Consider the following 21,616-nt stretch of genomic DNA (forward strand, 5'->3'; position numbering starts at 1 on the left):
TTGCAGAATGGAATGCTTTATTTTAAATGATGTAATCAATTTTGAATTTAATTTTAATATGAGAACTTTTGCAAGTTATTGTGGTGTTGAAAAGATGTAACATCTGCCGAAACCGGTTTGGCTCAGTGGATAGAGCGTCGGCCTGCGGACTGCAGGGTCCCGGGTTCGATTCCGGTCAAGGGCATGTGCCTTGGTTGCGGGCACATCCCCAGTGGGAGGTGTGCGGGAAGCAGTTGATCGATGTTTCTCTCTCATCGATGTTTCTAGCTCTCTATCCCCCTCCCTTCCTCTCTGTGAAATATCAATAAAATATATTAAAAAAAAAAAAAGATGTAACATCTACTAAAGTGTCCTTTTTTGCTATGTGTTTGAGAATCTCAGGCAGCAGTAAAACTTACAAACATGTCTTAGCCCTTCAGGCAGGAAAATACGGGGTGTCGGAAGCATTAAAAATACAGTAAGACAGCATTGACAAGAACTTCATTTATTGTATTTTTAAAAATATATATTTTAATGATTTTTAGAGAGAGACGAAGGGAGAGGGAGAAAGAGAAACATCTGTGTGAGAAAGGAACATCAGTCATCTGCCTCCTGCCCACTGGGGATCAAGGCCACAAACAGGGCATGTGCCCTGACCAGGAATCGAACCCGTGACATCTTTGTGCACTGGCAAGGGCAGAAGAATTTTTTTTTTTAAGTGATGTATCAGCCTGGTTGGTGTGGCTTAGTGATAGAGCATCAACCCATGAACCAGAAAGTCACAGTTCGTTTCCTGGTCAGGATATGTGCCCCAGTTGCAGGGTGTGCAGGAGGCAGCCAATGGTGATTCTCTCTCGTTATTGATGTTTGTATCTCTCTATCCCTCTCCCTTCCTCTCTCTAATAAAAACATATTAAAATTTTTTAAAGTTTAAAGTGCACACAAATATGTACCTAAGTACCTAGATATATCACTTTTTTAAAAATGTTTTTATTGACTTCAGAGAAGAAGGGAGAGGGAGAGAGAGATGGAAACATCAATGATGAGAGAGAATCATTGATCAGCTGCCTCCTGCATACCCCCCACTGGGGACTGAGCCCACAACCCAGAGATGTGTGCTCTGACTGGGAATCAAACTGTGACCCCATGGTGAGATCCTTTCTGGATTCTTGAATGTATAGGAATATTGGTGAAATACCTGAGTTGCATTAAATGGTATTCATGTGGTCAGTATCTTCAGGTGTCCATGCTAAGGTGCTCTCAATCCTTGTTGCTTTCAGCAGGTTTTCAACTGAGTATTTTGGTTCTCAAATTATAGCATGCAACAGAATCACCTGGAAAGATTTTGAAACATGTATCTGCTCCTACCCCCAAAGATTGATTCTTTAGGTTTGGATTGTACCCCTGGAATCTGAATTTAAAAAATATTTTTATTGGTTTTGAGAGATGGGAGGAGAGAGAGAAACATTGATGTGAGAGTGGAACATCAATTGGCTGCCTCCTGCATACCTCCTACCAGGGGTGGAGCCCACAACCCGGGCATGTGCCCTGACTGGGAACTGAACCCGAGACCTTTTGGTGTGTGGTATGATGCCCAACCAACTGAGCCACACTGGCCATTGCCAGGAATCTGCATTTTAATAGTCATTCCATTAAGAATGGTATTCTGGTTCTAATATCGGGAAGTCCTTCAGCCATGATTGGTTTTCATTGGCTTCTTTGTTTTCATCCTAGTCTTAATAAGGTTAATATTAATATGGCATCTTGTGAAAAACTTGCAGGGCACATATCCATCAAGGTTGCAGTTTCAGTCTCTGTTTGGAGTGTGTATGGGAGACAACCAATCAATGTTTCTCTCTCACGTTGATGTTTCTCTCTCTAAAATAAATAAAAAACATATCCGTGGGTGAGGATTTAAAAAAAAAATAAAGTTTCCATTCTTTTTTTTTTTAAATATATTTTATTGATTTTTTACAGAGAGGAAGGGAGAGGGATAGAGAGTTAGAAACATCGATGAGAGAGAAACATCGATCAGCTGCCTCTTGCACACCCCCTACTGGGGACATGCCCGCAACCAAGGTACATGCCCTTGACCGGAATCGAACCTGGGACCTTTCAGTCCGCAGGCCGACGCTCTATCCACTGAGCCAAACCGGTTTCGGCTAAAGTTTCCATTCTTAATAATATATTTAGTGGCCGTTAGGACCACCCCTGTACACTGATAGAGACAGACTTAACCAAGTGCCAGTACACCTTTGGTCCTGGACAATTCAGTTCTGATGCTCATGATATAAAGACCATACCTTGAGAATAAGGTAGTGAGTGGTATTGGGTGCAAAGGGTCCCAAGTGTATTTTCCTTTGATTCTCCTTAACCCATTAGCCTGAACCTTAGGCCTCTGCTGCTTGGTTATCTATTGGGTCACCACTAGATGCAGAAAATGAGGCTCAGTTTTCATGAAGTCACCTGTTGCCTGCAGCTCTATGTAAGGGAAGGGAAGCACAAGGAGTGTCAAGGGCAGGTAGTTCTTCACCTGGGAATCCAGTGCCAAAAATGAATGGAAACTTGGATGGTTTGGATATATATTTGACTAAGGAGTGTTCTTCCATCAATTTCTCAAGGGAATCTGACCTATTCCTCCTCCGTGCTTCACTACTTCACGCCACATACATACACACAACAACAAAAAAAAAAACAGGCCCTAGAGCAGCCTGTGTAAGAATCACCTGACCTCTGGAAAGCAACTGTGGAGGCCACATTACAATTCAGCCTCTCTATGGTGGAATCAGAATTGCTTTTGCCGTCTGGTTAGGACTTTGCAACACACTGCTGAGCCTGGGTGGACAGCTGTGGCCAACTGTAATGCTTACTTATTATTCCATATCTCACCCTACATTTCCCAGCTTCTCTTGTAGTTACATTGGCACTGAGTGACTAATTCTGGCCAAAGGGCTTTGAGGGGAAATGATGTGTGTCACTTTATTTACTTATTTAAAATCTTTATTGTTGAGAATATTACAAATGTCCTCCTTTACCCCCTCCCCGTTGCCCTCCTCCACCACACACCACCCTGCCCCAGGCCTTCACCATCCTATTGTCTGTGTCCATAGGTAATGCATATCTATACTAATAAAAGGGTAATATGCTAATCAGCTAATCAGGGCGGACGTCTTCCAAGCGTCCATCTGGACAAAGCCACAGTGGCTGCGAGGGCCTAGGCTGCTGCCACGTGGGAGAGGTGGGTGGGACTGGCGCTTGTGCAGTGGGGCGGGGGCACCACTGGTCCAGCAGCCGCTTTTGCAGAGCCAGCGAGAAGGCGGCACCACGCCCCCTTCTGCAAAGGTGGCGCGGGACAGGCCGCGGTGCAGCCCAGTCCCAGTGCTGCCCCTTCTGCAAAGGCAGCCACAGAGGCAGCAGTGTGGGCCCGGTCCAGGCACCAGGCCTCTGCAGAGGCTGGACGGGGTGCAACCTGCTGTGCCTCAACCTCCCACAGCCCCTCCCCTAGCCGACCTGGCCCCAGATGGCTCCCCACCCACCAGTGGGCAGGGGGCAGGGCCAGCGCTAAGAAGCGAAGTGAGGGCCAAGGGCCTGCAGCTGCGGTGGCTTGCAGTGGCTGCAGCAGCGGGGTGATGGAGGCAGCGCCTTACCCTAATCATCCCGGTCTCCTCCCGCAGAGGAGGACATCCCCTGAAGGGCTCCTGGACTATGAGAGGGGGCCGGCCGGGCTGAAGGACCCCTCTCCCCGCCCCGTGCATGAATTTTGTGCACCGGGCCTCTAGTATGCATATAAGATCTTTGATTAATCTCTTCCCACATATCCCTCATCCTTTCCTTCTCAGATTTATCAGTCTGTTCTATATTTCCATGCATCTGATTCTCTTTTATCAGTTTACTTTTTTCATTAGATTTCTTGTTCATTTATTTTTATTTTTAGATTCAGTTATTGTAGATATGTATTTATTGCCATTATATTGTTCAGATTTTTTACCTTTTTTCTCCTCCTACTCCTTCTTCCTCTTCTTAAAGAATACCCTTCAACATTTCATGTAATATTGGTTTGGTGGTGATGAATTCCTTTAGCTTTTTCTTGTCTGTGAAAAATTTTTTAAAAATATTATTTTATTGATTTCAGAGAGGAAGGGAGAGGGAGAGAGAGATAGAAATATCAATGATGGGAGAGAATCATTGATGGCTGCCTACTGCATGCCCCCTGCTGGGGATCAAGCCTGCAACCCAAGCATGTGCCCTTGACTGGAATCAAACCCAGGACCCTTTAGTCCACAAGCCAATGCTCTATCCACTGAGCCAAACCAGCTAGGGCGGTCTGTGAAATTTTTATCTGATCTTCAATTCTAAATGATTGCTGAGTAGAGTAATCTTGGTTGTAGGTCCTTGCTGTTTATCATTTTGAATATTTTTGGCCTGAATAGTTTCTGTTGAGAAATCAGCTGACAGTCGTATGGGTGCTCCTTGGCAGATAACTAACTGCTTTTGTCTTGCTGCTTTTAAAATTCTCTCTTTGTCTTTAACTCTTGGCATTTTAATTATGATGTGTCTTGGTGTGGTCCTCTTTGGGTTCCTCTTCTTTAGGATGCTCTGTGCTTTCTGGACTTGTAAGTCTATTTCTTTCACCAGGTAGGGAAGTTTTCTGTCATTATTTCTTCAGTAGGTTTTCAATATCTTACTCTCTCTCTTCTCCTTTGGGCGCCCCGATAATGCGAATGTTAGAACCTTTGAAGTTGTCCCAAAGGCTCCTTACACGATCTTAATTTTCTTAATTCTTTTTTCTTTTTGCTCTTCTGATTGGGTATTTTTTTCTTCCTCATATTCCAAATTGTTGATTTGATTCTCAGAATACTCTACTCTACTATTGAATCCCTGTAAATTATTCTTTATTTCATTTAGTGTATGCTTAATTTCTGACTGGTCCTTTTTCATGTCTTTGACATTCTCAATAAGATTCTTAAAAGTCTCACTAAATCCCTTGAGGTTCTCATTAAGTCCCTTGAAGCTTTCATTAAATCCTTGAGTAACCTTATAACCATTGTTTTGAACTCTGTATCCACTAGTTTGCTTGTTTCTATTACTTCCATTTGTGACATGTTTTTTTGTCTCCACATTTTGGCTGTTTCCTGCATTTGTTTCTATGTATTAGGTAGATCTGTTATGTCTTCTGGATTTGGTAGAGTGGTCTTGTGTATTAGGTGTCCTGTAGGACCCAGTGGCTCAGCCTCTGCAGTCACCTGAGCTGGGCACTCTAGGTGCACCCATGTGTGTACAGTCTTGTTGTAGTTGAGCCTTAATTGCTGTTGGTGTCATTGGGAGGAATTGACCTCCAGGCCAATTGGCTATGAGGATCAGCTGCAACTACAATGGAAGAGCTGCTGTACAAGAGATACCCCTATGGAGCAGGACTTGCTTCAGTGGGTCTTTGGTGCTCACTGAGTCTGCCCCCTTGAGTGTGTCACTTGTGTATGTGTAGAGTTGCAATTTGGAGTGGTCTGAAACTGTCCACTGGGTGCACTGGCTTTGAGGCCTCACAAGAAGTCCAAAGTCAGCCACTGCCTGAGGCCACCCAGCAGGAGCTACAGAGAGGTTTGCAGATACTAGTAGCTGCCACTTGTTTTGGGCTAAGAAGTGCCCAGGCGAGGCTCAGCTATGAAGCAAGGCAGGCTGATGCTAGTGCCAGGTCTTGGACCTTTTATTGATAGGTTTGTGGCATGCTGACACCAGCTGCTGCTTGTCTGAGAGATTTTAGCAAAGTCTGAAGCCTGAGCAAGGGCAGGTCATTTATATGGAAAAGCTTGGGTGGGGCTGCAAATTGGATGGGGCGGGGTCTCAGGGAATTACCAGGGCAGAGCGAACAGTGTGTGTGGGCCATGCTGATGGAAACTCAGATATGGCTACCTGTTATGGGGAGGTCCCAGTGCAGGAACAATGACCCCTGCGAGCACCTCTGTCTGGGAGAAATCTGCTCCTGAGTTCCTGCCCCGATGCCAGATAGTCCAGTTCCTCCCCATATGTCCCTCGATGCCTCCAAAATCACCACCTGGCACTGGAGCTCAGAAGAAGCAGGACTGTGTAAGTTCATGCACCATCTCTTCAAGAGCAGCCTCTGTCACTCAGCCACAATCCCTGCTGGTTTTTATAGTCCGAAGTTATGGGGACTTCTCTTCCCAGCTCTGGAACCCTGGACTGGGGGCTGGTGTGGGGCTGGGATGCCCCTGCTTCTCATGGGAGGTCTTGGAGATATCACTCCCAATTAAAAAAATACCACACATTAGTCTTGGACCAGCCCGTTCAGCACCTCCACTCCTCCTACCAATCTCAATGTGCCTTCTTCTCCACTTCTCTGTTAGGACCTCCATTCAGCCAGATTTCAAGTGGTTCTGAATGATGGTTTTTTTGTATTTTAGTTGTAATTTTTTTTATATATATATTTTATTAATTTTTTACAGAGAGGAAGAGAGAGGAGAGGGATAGAGAGCCAGAAACATCGATGAGAGAGAAACATCGATCAGCTGCCTCCCGCACACCTCCCACTGGAGATGTGCCCGCAACCAAGGCACGTGCCCTTGACCGGAATCGAACCCAGGACCCCTCAGTCCGCAGGCCGACGCTCTATCCACTGAGCCAAACCAGTTTCGGCTTAGTTGTAATTTTGATGTGGTTGTGGGAAGTGGCGAGTACTGGCGTTTACCATTTTGGGTCTCATGATGTGTGTCACTTTAGTGGAAAGCAGTAAAGAATGGGTATGCGTTTCCTTTTTTTAATGCTAAGGTGATTCAGGAGAACACAAGTTCTAATGATGTCCCCTACAAGTTGAAGAAGGGCTGCCAGACCCACATTGAACTTCATGTGAGCAAGAAATAAGTCTTTACTGGGTTAGGCCACTCGTTTAAGGTTCTGTGACTGCAGCTTAGCTTATTTTATCTCCAGTCTGGGTAGTTCAGAACAGAACGTTTATGTATGTGTTTGGAGTTGTGAGACTCAAGATACCCAAGTTTGATTTTGACACTGTGTGGTATATGCAAGACATATAGTATCCTGACATTTTCTCCTCCTCATCTGGAAATTGAAGGGCTTAAATTATGATCTTGAAGGGACAGGGTCTGGATAGCAGCATTTACTAGTAAGTACAGATTTCTAGTTGAATATGAAAAGGAAACTAGGTCTAACATTAGATGTATCCCTGGGAAATTGATTTTTATGTACTTGTTTTTATTTACGAAGGAATTTTGTGCCTTTTGCTGTTAAATAAGAAGTTACATAGGGAAAATGGAAATGAAAGATGAAATAATATGTCACGAACCATATGTGTTTTAGTATATTCAGAGTTGTGCACCCATTCCAGCTATCCAACTTCAGAATCTTATCATCACCTCCCATAAAGAAACCCATTAGCAATTACTCCACAAATCTACTTTCTGTTTCTGTGGACTTGTCTATTCTGGACATTTCATGTCAGTGGATCATATCATATATGTGGCTTCATGTGTCTGGCTTCTTAGGAGTAGAATTGCTTGCCCTGCCTGGTAGCTCAGTTGGTTAGAGTGTTGTCCCTATATGCCAAAGTTTCTTGTTCGATCCCCTGTCAGGGCACATACAAGGAGCAACCAATGGATGCATAAACAAGTGGAACAACAAATCTCTTTCTCTCTCTTTTCCCTCCCTCCATCCTTCCCCCTTGCTTGCTTGATCTCTCTTAAAAAAAAAAAAAAAGAAGAGAGTAGAATTGCTTGGTCATATGGCAGTTCTCTGTTTAACATTTTGAGGAACTGCCAGACTGCTTTTCATAGTGGCAGCATCATTTTGCATTCCCACCAGCAATGTACAAAGGCTCCATTTTTTTCTATATTCTCGCCTAAACTTAACTTCCGTTTTGTTTTTATTGTAGTCATTCTAGTGTTGTGTGAAATGGTGTCTTATTGTGGTTTTGACTTGTATTTTTCTAATGACTAGTCATGTTGAGCATTTTTTTACTTGCTTATTGGACAGTTTTATACGTTTGAAGAAATGTCTATTCAAACCCTTTATCCATCTTTTAATTGGGTATTTGTAATTTTATTGTTGAATTTTAAGAGTTCTTTATATATTCTGGATAAGAGATACTTACCAGATATATGATTTAAAGATATTTTTTACCATTCTGTGAGTTGTCTGTTTACCTTGATAGAGATTAACCTTTGATGTATAAGCATTTTTAATTTTTATGAAGTCCAACTTATCTATTTTTTCTTATATTGTTTGTGCTTTAGATGTCATGTCTAAGAAACCATTGCCTAGTCAAAGATTTACCTGTTTTTTTTCCTGAGTTTTACAGTTATAACTCTTATATTTATGTTTTAGATTCATTTTTGAGTTAAGTTTTATGATATAAGATAGTGTTCCTTATTCATTCTTTTGCAAGTGGATATCTAGTCCCAGCACCATTTATTGAAAAAGACTGTTCTTTTCCAATTGAATGGAATTGGCACCCTTGCCTAAAATCGGTTAACAATAGATATTTGGGTTTATTCTAAACTCTCAATTCTAAAAAATATATATCTTTCCTTATACCAGTAGTCCACTATCTTGATTACTATAGCTTTAAGTAGGTTTTCCAATCAGGACGTGTAAGTCCTCCAACATATTTTTTCAATATTTGTTTGGTCATCTTGGGTCTTTCGCATTCTCATATGATTTTAGGGTTAGTTTGCCCATTTCTTTTTAAAAAGTTCAAATTTTTATAAAGATTGCATTGAATTTGTAGATGAATTTGGTGAAGTAGTATATTTTTAAGTTTCATTTAAATAAATCTTGGAAACATGTAACATGAAAAAAGAAGTTTATGATGCTTTTTAAAAAATTAGATAAGTATATGGTTCTTACTTGGCCTTCTAGGACCATCTGGCTGAGTAATGGGGTGGACTTTCAGAGCCAGAGGCACTAATGTATAACACAGAACAAAGAAGGGTTGTTCAAGGCTCCCTATGGCCAACTCAAGATGATGGTTTCTCATTCACAGACCACTCAGGGTTCATGTAAACAGCCTTCCTCTTTCAGCATTCCTGTTGAGCACTTCTATTGTACATTAGAGTTTGTAAAGCCACATTGATTATAATGGAGCCCTTGGGTAGAGATAGATATGATGGCTTCATTGCCATGAATTGGAAAGAAAGAATACTTGGGAGCATATTTCTTACAAGTAGCTATTTGATATGTTATTTCCTGAAAAGTTTATGAGATTTTAAGAATGAAGGTTCTCTTCAACACAGAGTTACAGTTGGTGGCCAGTTGAGTTTAATAGACATGCTAGCTGGAATAAGGTTGCTATACTTTTATTTACTAGAGGCCCGGTGCACAAAATTTGTGCACTGGTGGGAGGTGTCCCTCAGCCCAGCCTGCACCCTCTCCAATCTGGGACCCCTTGGACATCCCTCTCACAATCTAGGACTGCTGGCTCCCAACTGCTCGCCTGCCTGCCAGCCTGATCACTCCCTTAACCACTCCCCTGACAGCCTGATCGACGCCTAACTGCTCCCCTGCTGGCTCAATTGCCCCCAACTGCCCTCCCCTGCTGGCCCGGTAACCCCCAACTGCCCTCCCCTGCTGGCCTGGTCGCCCCCAACTGCCCTCTCCTGCCGGCCTGGTCGCCCCCAACTGCTGGCCTGGTCACCCCCAACTGCTGGCCTAGTCACCCCTAACTGCCCTCCCCTGCCGGCCTGGTCGGCCGTAACTGCCCTCCCCTGCTGGCCATCTTGTGGTGGCCATCTTTGACCACATGGGGGCGGCCATCTTGTGTGAGGGTATGAGGATCAATTTGCATATTACCTCTTTATTATATAAGATTTTTTTATTTTATTGATTTCAGAAAGGGAGAGGGAGAGAGAAACATCAGTGATGAGAGAGAATCGTTGATTGGCTGCCTCCTGCACGCCTCTCACTGGGGATCGAGCCCACAACCTGGGCATGTGCCCTGACCAGGAATCAACCATGACCTCCTGGTTCATAGGTTGATGCTCAACCACTGAGCCACACTGGCCAGCCTAGGGTTGCTATACTTTTAGAGTATAGCACTTTTCTCATCTTTTGTTGTTTAACATACTTACCTTTCTAGGTTCCTTATGCCATCACAGAACCATAAAGGAGGCATGGTATATTGGCCATAATGAGCGACTAAGTATGACTTGTATTTATTTTTATCTACAAAATAAAGAAACTAGAAAGAAAGAAAAACCTAGTTATCAATAAGTAGACCAAACTATATGGAGACATCATACAAGTTGGAAGTTTAATATAGGCTAAATATATTTGAACTATTGTTATGTTTGGGAGAACAGATAGTTCAGGCAAGTGTGAACCCTGCTGTTAGCTGTGTGAGAATTACACTACTGATACACTAGGTATTGGTAACTACAACCAGAAATGTCCAGACATTGTTATTTGAACCTATCCAGAGTCAGGGGTTCTTCAGAAGTTTCCCTTTGAACATCTGGAGGAGAAATTGGTACCTGAGTGAGGATGAAAACATCCTGTCTGCAAACCTCCTGCCAGCCACTAACTTCTCCAGGCTCTGTCTTTCTGTATGCTGCATTTTGGTTCAGCGGGGTATGCTGATTAGATTCTGTGCCATCCTGCTTTGCTGTGGTGGTCCTTTCACCTGATTAGCCCCACATTTCCCTTTTGCACTTGTCACAACATATCCTGTAATCAAGGCCTACATCAAAGTAACATCTATATATATAAAAGCCTAAGTGACGGTCACAATTGAAACAACCCAATGGATGACTGAACAGGCTGCGTGGGGTGACCAGGCCAGCAGGGGGTTTAGTGGGGGCCGACCAAATGACTGAGCAGCAGGCTGCGTGGGGCGACCAGGCCAGCAGGGGGGGCAGTGAGGGTGACCAAACAGCAGGCTGTGTGGAGCAACCAGGCTGGCAGGGGGGGCAGTTGGGGGTGACCAGGCTGGAGGGGGGGCGGCAGTAAGAGGTGACCAGGCTGCGGGGGAGACAGGGGTGACCAGGCCGGTGGGAGTGGGGCAGTTGGGGGCAACCAGGCCGGCGGGGGGGGGGGGGCAGTTGGGAGTGTCCAGGCCAGCAGGGGGGCAGTTAGGGGCAATCAGGCAGGCAGGCAGGTGAGCAGTTAGGAGCCAGTGGTCCCAGATTGTGAGAGGGATGTCCTGGATTGGAGAGGGTGCAGGCTGGGCTGAGGGGACCCCCCCTCCATGCATGAATTTCATGCACCGGGCCTCTAGTTTTCTTCATAAGAACCTTCCTGATTTCTCTCAGTCTTTGCTCATCACTCCCTTCCCCAAATCCCCTTAAAGTTTTATGGGTGCTGTACTTGTCAACATGAATTCAGGCCCTGCTCGATGTATCACTTACTAACCTTAGCTTTGGGGTTGTTGATGTGGAATCAAACTTTTCTTGTTGCATTATTTTTGTGCTACAACTCAAGGAATTTTCTAGTAATCATCATGTCATAGTTCAAATCACACTGTTGTGCCTAGTTTTGTAAGGTTCTAAATATGATTTCTTAATGCATTTGTAGTCCACCTTTGTGGATAATAGCATTTCAGAAGTTATTGTTCCAGAATTACTCATTGTCCTGTAACTTTCCTAACTTTATCTTATTTTTCCCCCTTACAGGAAATGACTTAGAGGCCTTACAATTACATCTGTGTATTCTTGCTTTGGACTTTACAATTGAGGGCCAACCCAGTCTGGAAGCACCTCTTATTAATGTTACAAGGAAACCGCTACCTCAGCAAACAAAAGGAAAGAAGACTTATAATAAATGCCATTTTTTAAAAAACAAAAACTTGTTTTCAGAAAATATTAAAGAAAATTTGACATTTTTTTGCATTCAAAAGAAGCTTTACAGGTAAATGGATTTGTCAGGCAGGCTCTGTCAAAATTCTGCAGGGATTTAATCTTCCTTCTTAAGAACTTAGAGTAAAGTAATTCTGTACTGCTTTTTAAATTGCTGTTGATCAGCTTGTAGGTTTTTGGTTTCTAACTTTTCTGGTATATTACAGATACATTATTATATTACATTTTTAAAGTTATTTTTCTGCCATTGTAAATACAAGTATCAAAATATTCTTGCAGAGCAATTATAGGTAAGCATTTTTCTCAAGCATATCTTTTTAAGAGAGTGGAATGCTAATAGTTCTTATACAGCATTTTGGACACACTTATTTTTTGTCAGAGGTCCTGCCTACACTGAAAATATTAATTATATAAACCTGTTGTCCTTCTCACATCTATATTGGATCCCATGATCACCTGCCTCATAGAAATGCCTTTTTTAAATCTTATATTTTCAGAACTCCACTATTTTTATACCTAGCTACAGTTTTGGGGATAAAAGACTCAGAACCCTGACTCACTCACAGTCATTGGGACAATTCCCTCTCCCGCATGTATTGCTGCAGTGCCCAGGACAGTAAAATGGACTACAAGCGGCGCTTCCTGCTTGGCGGGTCCAAGCAGAAGGTGCAACAGCACCAGCAATACCCAATGCCTGAGCTGGGCCGAGCACTGAGTGCTCCCCTGGCATCTACAGCCACCACTGCCCCCCTGGGCAGTCTGACCACTGCAGGTAGCTGCCACCATGCCATGCCCCACTCCACTCCCATCGCCGACATCCAGCAGGGCATCTCCAAGTACCTGGATGCCCTCAATGTCTTCTGCCGTGCCAGTACTTTCCTCACAGATCTCTTCAGCACTGTGTTCAGGAACTCTCACTACTCCAAGGCAGCCATGCAGCTCAAAGATGTGCAGGAGCATGTCATGGAAGCAGCCAGTCGGCTGACTTCAGCCATAAAGCCCGAGATCGCCAAGATGCTGATGGAACTTAGTGCTGGGGCTGCAAACTTTACAGATCAGAAGGAATTCAGTCTCCAGGACATTGAGGTAGTGTATCTTCTGTGTCATAACTGGGTAGGGAAATGTATTCCAGAGGTAAGTGAGAATATTGTCTTAGTTTTCCTCCAAATCATCGTAAGTAATGATGGTCTTCATCCTTTCTTGTTTCTTTTAATTTTTTGTTGTTGTTGGTATCCTCACCCGAGGATACTTTCCCATTGATTTTTAGAGAGTGGAAGGGAGAGGGAGAGATAGAGAGAGAAACATCGACCTGAGAGAGATACATCTGTTGATTGCCTCCCATGTGCCCAACCAGAGCCGGGGATTGAGCCTGGAATCGAGCCTGGAATCCAGGTACATGCCCTTGACTAGAATAGAACCTGGGACCCTTCAGTCTGAGGGCTGATACTCTTTGCACTGAGCCAAACTAATGAGGGCTTTTTCCTTCTTTCCTTTTCTTCCCTCCCTCCTTTCCTTTTCTTCCCTCCCTCCCTCCCTCCCTTCCTTTCTTTCTTTCCTTCCTTCCTTTCTTTTTAAATATGTTTTTTATTGATTTTAGAGAGAGAGGAAGGTATTGATGAGAGAGAAACACATCTCTTGGTTGCCTCCTGCACACTCCCTGCTGGGAATTGAGCCTATAACCAGGCATGTGCCCTGACTGGGAATTGAACTGGTAACCTCTTGGTTAATGGGGTCGATGCTCAACCACTGAGCCAAACCGACTGGGTCTCTTTCTTTCTTTTAAAAAAAAAAAAATACTGTATATGTATATAGTATTGATTTCAGAAATGAAGGCACAGAGTGAGAGAGAGAGAAACATCAATGATGAGAAAGAATCATCTATCAGCTGCTTCCTGCACGCCCCACACTGGGAATTGAGCCCACAACCCAGGCATTTGCCCTGACTGGAATCAAACTGTGACTTCCTGGTTTGTAGGTCGATGCTCAACCACTGAGAATACTAGCCAGGCTTCATTCTCTTTCCATTGATACTCTCTCCTTATAAAAAATGTGTTGTGTGCCAGGTTCTGAATTGTTTTCATTTCAAATTAAGTAGGTTAAAAGATTATTAAAGAAACAAATCAACCTATATTTATGTTCTTTAAATATTCAAATTGTAACTGAATTTCCAGATAAGATACTATTAAAAGTACAGGATAGAGACTATGATTATGAGCTTTATTTGTGAATTGTCATTATATAGAACCATTGTTTACTGTGGAAAGTTCCACACGTTTAAATTATTTTTCCAATTCTAAATTCACAGCTATTCACAATTGGATGCATTTGATTCTTATTGGATAGTAGAAGCCTGGTGCACGAAATTTGTGCATGGGTAGGGCCCCTAGGCCTGGCTGGCGATCAGGGCCAATCGGGGCCTTCCAGCTGCTGGGTGGGGCCTTCCTTTGTTCCACGCCACCTCCTGGTGGTCAGCGCACATCATAGCAAGTGGTCAAACTCCCGATCAGTCGAATTCCCAAGGGGACAATTTGCATATTAGCCTTTTATTATATAGGATATTTTTTAGGGTCTTTGATACTCAAAATGAAATATTCTCCCTCTTTTAAGGTGGCTCTAAGTTATAAGATTAGACTAAAAATTTCAGAATAAAAATGACCCTTTCCTTCATTTAAGAAATGATTTATTAAACTTGATCTGTTATATTAGTGTCACTGCTAGAGTTTTTATGTTTTTTATTATTGATTTTTTTTAGAGAAAGAGGAAGGGAGAGAGAGAGAAAACATCAATGTGAGAGAGAAACATTGATCAGTTGCCTCCTGTATGCTCCTGGACCAGGGATCTTACCCACAAGCCAGGTATGTGCCCTGACCAGGAAACGAACCCATGACCTTTTGGTGTATGGGACAACAGCTCCAACCAACTGAGCCACACCAGCCAGGGCTAGAATTATTTTTTAAAATACATTTTTTTTAAAATTTTATTTCAGGGAGGAAGGGAGAGAGAGAGAGAAACATCAGTGATAAGAGAGAATCATTGATGGGCCGCCTCCTGCATGCCCCACACTGGGGATTGAGCCCACAACCTACGCATGTTCCCTTGATCAGAATCAAACCCAGGACTCTTCAGTCCTCATGAGCCAACGCTCTATCCACTGAGCCAAATCGGCTAGGGCTGCTTGACCATTTTAAACCTAAGACAAAGTACCAATCCAACTGTCCCACTCTGAAGGTGCCCAAGCATGCTTCTAATGTTCCCTTATTTACAGCCAGGTTTGGGATTGACAGATCCTGAACTGCAGTTGCCTACTTTGTGCTCTGGGCCAAGGCTGGGTATATGTGAGTCCTGTCATCAGTGACTTTGCCCCTTACCTTGGGTGGTTCACCCTTCACAGTCTCATTGTTGGATAAATGAGTTGCAACTATGGTCTATGAGTTAGTGCCTGTGAAAGTTTGTTAAGGGTCCTGGAGTCGGAAGATCTGGGTTTAAAATTTAACACTGCTTCTTACTGACTGAATGGCTTTGAGCAAATGTAGCACCTCTAAGCCTCGGCTTGCCCATCTATAAAGTGGAATTACCACCCACCTTCCAGGGTTCTTGTGAAGATCAGAAGCAAGTGGTATGTGTAAAACTCTGTATCCATCATCATCATTTATTATTGTTGTTTCAAATATGGCTTGAAAGGTACTCTTAGCTTTTGTCTGAAGTATGGAGCATAATATGTACAAAACCAACATCAGAGAGATGTGTGCAAGTTATTCTTCTAACTGGAACTCTTTTAGGTGGAAAAAGTTACCATTCCCAGAACATTTGCTCTGCTCATTTCTCTCCAGGTTCCTGAGGTAGGCGCCTCCCTTTCCCCTCTTTATCTTCCCTTTTGGTGTTGTAAGTTGGCAGTATTACCTTCCCTTTCCACCAATAGTTACTGCTCTGTTTGCCTTGCATCTAGAATGGGGCCATGAAAAAGGAGTGTGGGGGGAGTGGTTCATTGAATACACTTGTAGTAGCTGAGAACCTTTGAACAAGCCAGCCAATTGACACTTTTCCCTCACTGGATTTATAGAAAATGTGTTGTTTATATTATATAGAAAGAATTTTGTCTAAAATGGGAAATAGGATCTTAATTGAGTACTTCATGGGATTTCCTTTGTATAAGTTTCACACCGTCAGTCCAGGAATGTGAATTCAGGAAAAATATGCTTTTCTGTATTGAATTTTTTCTTTGTACAAAGCTTTGACATGCAACCAAGATGTTTTTTAGCGGTAGACTATGCGGGACCAGCTCTCTGTATCTTTTCTTTTTGAGTTTAGCAGCATTTCCACCAGTGGTTTTTATGATTGTGTTAACTCCAGTGTTCTTGTAAAATGCCAGGCTAGCTGGATTGAGTGGCTGATTTCTCTTTGATTTTGTCTACCTCAGTTTCATTTGTCCTAGAAATGTGTTATCCTAACTAAGGGTCATTTTCAATTAAAACATGTAGTTCATATTAAAGAATTACAGGCAACCCTATAACTTGGTTTTCTATTTACTAGAAAGTGACAAATGTCCACCTCTTTACAAACATCTATCATTTGTCTTAAGTAAAATTACTTTTTCAGTGAAAATATAAATAAAAGAATCAAATGGACTTGTGATTTACACATTCATTCTACAAATATCCATTGCACCCTTTATTTTGTGCCATGTACTGTTTCAGGCACAGGATACAGTGATGAATAAGACAGAAATTCCTCCCTTTGTATATATGGATATAAGAGGACGGCAGTCTTAGATAAGACAGTTAGAAGGCATCACTGAAGAGGTGTCATTTGAGTAAAGACCTGAAGGAGTAAACCCTGTTGATAACCAGGAAAAAAAGAACACCAGGCAGAGAGAACAGCTAGTGCAAAGTTCCTGAGGCAGGAGTGACCCTGACTGTTTGAAGAGCAACAAGGACCTATTGTGGCTGAAACAGTGAGCCCAAGGGAGAGTACTAGGGATGAGGTCAGAAGGTAAAGAGGTCAGCCTCTGAAAGTAAGGTAAAGGGAGGCCAGCAGGACAGGATCTGCTGTCCTTGTGCAGGAAGCAGTGATGCCACATCTCCCTTTGCTTGCTTCATTTCTTGGCAGCTCCAGGGCTCTGGTGTCATGGTGGGGCCTCACTGTTGGGAGACCTTGGCCCCCTGGGCAGGTGCTCTGTACAGGCATTCCAGAAGTCCAGGGCAGCTACAGATCTCCCAGGAGTTTTATGTCTTTAAGGGGACTATATTTTATCTGTCAGCACTTTTAGTGACTAAGTATTACCACCTTGTAAACGGGTAGGCAGACTTTACTAGTAAATCAAATCTTTATGTCTTTATTTGTAAGAATAGTTTATTGATTTTTAGAGAGAGAGGAAGTGAAAGAACCATTGACATGAGAGTGTAATATCAACCATTTTTTAAAAATATTTTTTATTGATTTCAGAGAGGAAGGGAAAGTGAGAGAGAGAGAGAGAGAGAGAGAGAGAGAGAGAGAAACATAAATGATGAGAATCATTGATTGGCTGCCTCCTGCACACCCCCTACTGGGGATTGAGCCTGCAACCTGAGCATGTGCCCTTGACCTGAATTGAACCCGGGACCCTTCAGTCCGCAGGCCGACGCTCTATCCACTGAGCCAAACCGAGTAGGGCTAACATCAACCTTTGATCAGCTGCCTCCTGCAAGCCCCCCACTGGGGATTTAGTCTGCAAACCTGGGCATTTGCCCAGACTAGGAATCGAACCCGCATCCTTTAGATACACAGGATGACGCCCAACCTACTGAGCCATACCAGCTAGGGCAAATCAAATCTTTATGTAATTGAACCTTGGCTTTCAGTTTGATGCACTGACAGATGTCTTTTGTATACTATGTGGTTACCTATGAAACCGTTGGAAATAATTTGTGAGTACTGACTGACTTAATGACCTTAATCCAGGCATATTAACATTTATTTAGGATAGATGCATGCCAAAAATACTGTAGAATAACAGTAATGGAAAATATTAGAAGCTCATTTCAAAATGCGGTGTTCATTAATCTTAATGGAATTAAATTTGCATACTGGTTTTGTGTATGTGTGTTTTGTTTTTTGTTTTTTTGCCTAAAAGTAAGATTCAGTATTACTTTTTTTTTGTTTTGACTAGTAGATCTTCCATAACAGATTATGGAGTAAATATTTCCTAACTGCATGAAAATCCAAATTGCTGCTATTAACCAAAAACTGTAGTTCACTTTATAAAAAGCTTGTATGAATCCATTTTCAAGCTGTTGCTAATTTCTAGTAACGCTTTTTGGCTTATTCTTTTATTGAGGTGAATCTTCTATTATCTAAATTGTCTTCAGATTTTAGCCTTTAGAAGAACCTATAGCTAATTAAATAGTTGGCATTTGAGTGAGTCTCTAAATTTAATTGTGAACAACAAACAAGATTTACTGTCTGACCAGCACATTCTATGTGGGTAGAAGCCAGTGAAGCCAGAGGGCATATGCCACTCTGGGGAGACTGGACCCTTTGACGTTGATTTGTCAAGACATGCTGTGCAACCAATTTATTATCCTGAAAATTACTAATATAAAGGAGAAACATAAGAAATTAAGCAAATTTCCCTGCCTCTCTGGGACAGACTGTTTTTCAGGGTAAACTTTGTCTAGTACTTAGAATATACTGCAGTATATTCTACAGTATACTATATGTATATAGTATACAAAATATACTATAATAAACCACACAGAATAATACTGAGATTCTTCTATTTAGAAGTAGAGGATAAAACCATTTGGTGAAAAGTCCTAGGGGGAACTTCATAAGGGAGGGATCAGCCCTTTCCCAGCCAAATCCATTTGTCAACCTCAGCATTACTGAATATGATAGAACCAGGTGATCATGTCTCCTGATAAGAACCACATAGCATCACCCCTATAATATATTCTTGTACTTCGCCCCTCCCCCCAAGGGGGAAAAACAAACTAATCAAGCCTCTAGAATGAATTCCCAGTCTACAGGAAATGTGAGACATAGTGGAACAAGTTATACAATACTAAAAGGAAGCAATCACACAAATCCAGAATGTGGCATATTCTACAGGCAGTTGACCTGATTTGTTCAACAAGTCGAGTACCTTAAAAAACATTAGGTAGAAGGTACCTGAATTAAAGGAGAGTTAGGTTGACTACTTTGCTGCAATCTTCATTTCTTCTTATGTTGACCTGGGAGGAGGAAAGGTAGTATTGGATCTGGATTTGTTTTGGGTCGATAAAGGAGGGGACCCAGCCCTCATCTGAGACACAAAAGAACTGCTTCAAGGACCTGGGACTAGTGGGTCAGCTGGTGAAGGCAGATGGTGAGTGGCAAAGATGCAGATTTTGAGCAGACAACTTGAACAAGCTGAAGAACCTATGCAGCAAGAAAATTAATTGGAGAGAAAATGAAGAAAAAAGAGATAGTGGGAGATGATGAGTCTATCCTGGAGAATGTGTTAAATCTCGATGATCTCACCTCAGACACTTTAGCTAACGTGAAAGTGTCACAGATCAAAAAAGCTCCCAACTCCTCATTGACGAAGTCATCCTGAAGTGTGATGCCAAGCTATTAAAGCTAGAGGAAGAGCAGTTTGAGAACCTCTGAGAGATCGGAAACCTTCTGCATCCCTCTGTGCCCACAGGTAACGATGAGGATGCGGACAACAAAGTAGAGAGGATTTGAGGTGATTATAATGTCAAGAAGAAGTACTCGCAAATGGACCTGGTGGTGATGGTTCATTGCTTTGAAGGCAAAAAAGGGGTAGTGGTGGCTGGGAGTCAAGGGGGCCCTGGTGTTCCTAGAACGGGCACTCATCCAGTATGCCCTTTGCACTTTGGGAAGTCAGGGCTACACTCCCATTTATACCCCATTTTTCATGAGGAAAGAGGTCATGCAGGAGGTGGCACAATTCATCCAGTTTGTTGAAGAACTTTATAAGGTGATTGGCAAAAGCAGTGAAAAGTCTGATGACAACTCCTATGATGAGAAATACTTGATTGCCATCTCCAAGCAGCCCGTCGCTGCTCTCCACCGGAATGAGTGGCTAGAGTCAGAGGATTTGCCCATCAGGTATGCTGGTCTGTCTACCTGCTTTCGCCAAGAGGTGGGCTTCCTTGGCTATGACACCTGTGGCATCTTTTGAGTCCATCAGTTTGTCTACTCGTCACCACATAACAAGAATTCATGGGAGATGTTTGAAAAGTTGATCACCACCGCAGAGGAATTCTGCCCGTCTTTGGGGATCCTGCACCACATCGTGAATATTATCACAGGTTCTTTGAATCACTGCCAGTATGAAGCTTGACCTGGAGGCTTACTTTCCGCACTTGGGAGCCTTCCGTGAATTAGTCTCTTGTTCTAACTGCACAGACTATCAGGCTCGCCGCCATGAATCCGATATGGGCAAACCAAGAAGATGATGGACAAGGTGGAGTTTATCCATAAGCTCAGTGCTACCATGTGTGCCACAACCCGCCTCATCTACACCATCCTGGAGAACTACCAGATGAAGAAGGGCATCATTGTGCCCGAGAAGTTGAAGGAGTTTATGCCACCAGGTCTCCAGCTCTCTTTGTGAAGCCTGCACCCATTAACCAGGAGCCACCGAAGAAGCAGCATGAGGGCAGCAAAAAGAAAGGGGCAGCAAGAGATGTCACCTTGGAGAGCCAGCAGCAGAACATGGAGGTCACCGATTCCTGAATATTCCTTCCTCCCAGTTCTGTCAGCTGGGATCCCAGAGCCTGCCTATGGGCAGGGAAGCCAGATATACCCACTCATCGCCTGGCCCAGTGGTCGGCAAACTCATTAGTCAACAGAGCCAAATATCAACAGTACAACGATGGAAATTTCTTTTGAGAGCCAAATTTTTTAAACTTCTTCTAACGCCACTTCTTCAAAATAGACTCGCCCAGGCCATGGTATTTTGTGGAAGAGCCACACTCAAGGGGCCAAAGAGCCGCATGTGGCTCGTGAGCCGCGGTTTGCCGACCACTGGCCTGGCCCATCTGGCTGCATTGCTAAAACTGGAACCAACTGCTATTTACAATGCAGTGTAACTGTTTGCATGGGCCTAGGACTGAGGACTGAGGAAACCATGTAATGAAGCCTCTCTGAGGGAAGGCTAGGACTTGCCTGCAGTCTTCCACCAGGCCCTGTCTCATAGCTCTACCTGGAACCACACTCACTTTTGCTTTTCCTCCTACAGAGAGTTGTTCGATTTAGCAAGTAAAAAAAAAAGAATTAGAAGATATAAAAACCAAATACCATTAAGTCCTAGCCACTTTGGGTCAAAGGATAAGAGTGTTGGCCTGTGAACTAAAGGGTCCTGAGTTCAATTCTGGTCAAGGGCACGTACCTCAATTGCAGGCTCGATCCCTGGCCCTGGTCGGGGCCGTGCAGGAGGCAACTAATCGACGTGTCTCTCTCACATCGATGTTTCTCTCTCTCCTCCCACTCTCTAAAAAAATCAATGGAAAAATATCCTCTGGTGAGGATTAGCAAAAAAAAACAACAAAAATAAAATAAATAAATAAATAAAATGAGCCTTTGGGGTTGAGAAACAAAAAAAAAGACATTTTAAAAAATAATTTAGCAAGTTTGAACATGTACTAGGTCTTGGTTGATTGGATTTGCTTCAGAACATTTCAACAAAAGTGGAGTTGTGGAGAACTTTTAAAAATGGCATGGCACCCAGCTGGTGTGTCTCAGTGGTTGAGTGTTGATCTATGAACCAGGAGGTCATGGTTCAATTCCTGGTCAGGGCACATGCCCAGGTTGTGGGCTCTATCCCCAGTGTGGGACAT

At 43.1% G+C, this 21,616-nt stretch overlaps 1 protein-coding gene and 1 pseudogene across 3 annotated transcripts in view; both read left to right on the plus strand.

The window, feature by feature from the left end:
• Nucleotides 1–21,616, plus strand: part of GARRE1 (granule associated Rac and RHOG effector 1) — a 96,563-nt gene that overhangs the window by 22,861 nt on the left and 52,086 nt on the right. For both annotated transcript variants that reach the window (XM_080645790.1, XM_080645791.1), the window contains one exon: nucleotides 11,610–12,878. In XM_080645790.1, coding sequence (XP_080501916.1) covers nucleotides 12,384–12,878 — 495 coding nt within the window. In that variant the 5' untranslated portion in view covers nucleotides 11,610–12,383. The remainder of the gene's footprint in view (nucleotides 1–11,609; nucleotides 12,879–21,616) is intronic.
• On the plus strand, nucleotides 12,914–20,513 carry LOC308235247 (serine--tRNA ligase, cytoplasmic-like; annotated as a pseudogene). Its single transcript has 2 exons — nucleotides 12,914–12,926; nucleotides 19,008–20,513. The product of its transcript is annotated as a serine--tRNA ligase, cytoplasmic-like (transcript).

This window comes from Plecotus auritus (genome assembly GCF_963455305.1).
Source record: "Plecotus auritus genome assembly, chromosome: 10".
In the NCBI taxonomy this organism is placed as follows: Eukaryota; Metazoa; Chordata; class Mammalia; order Chiroptera; family Vespertilionidae; genus Plecotus; species Plecotus auritus.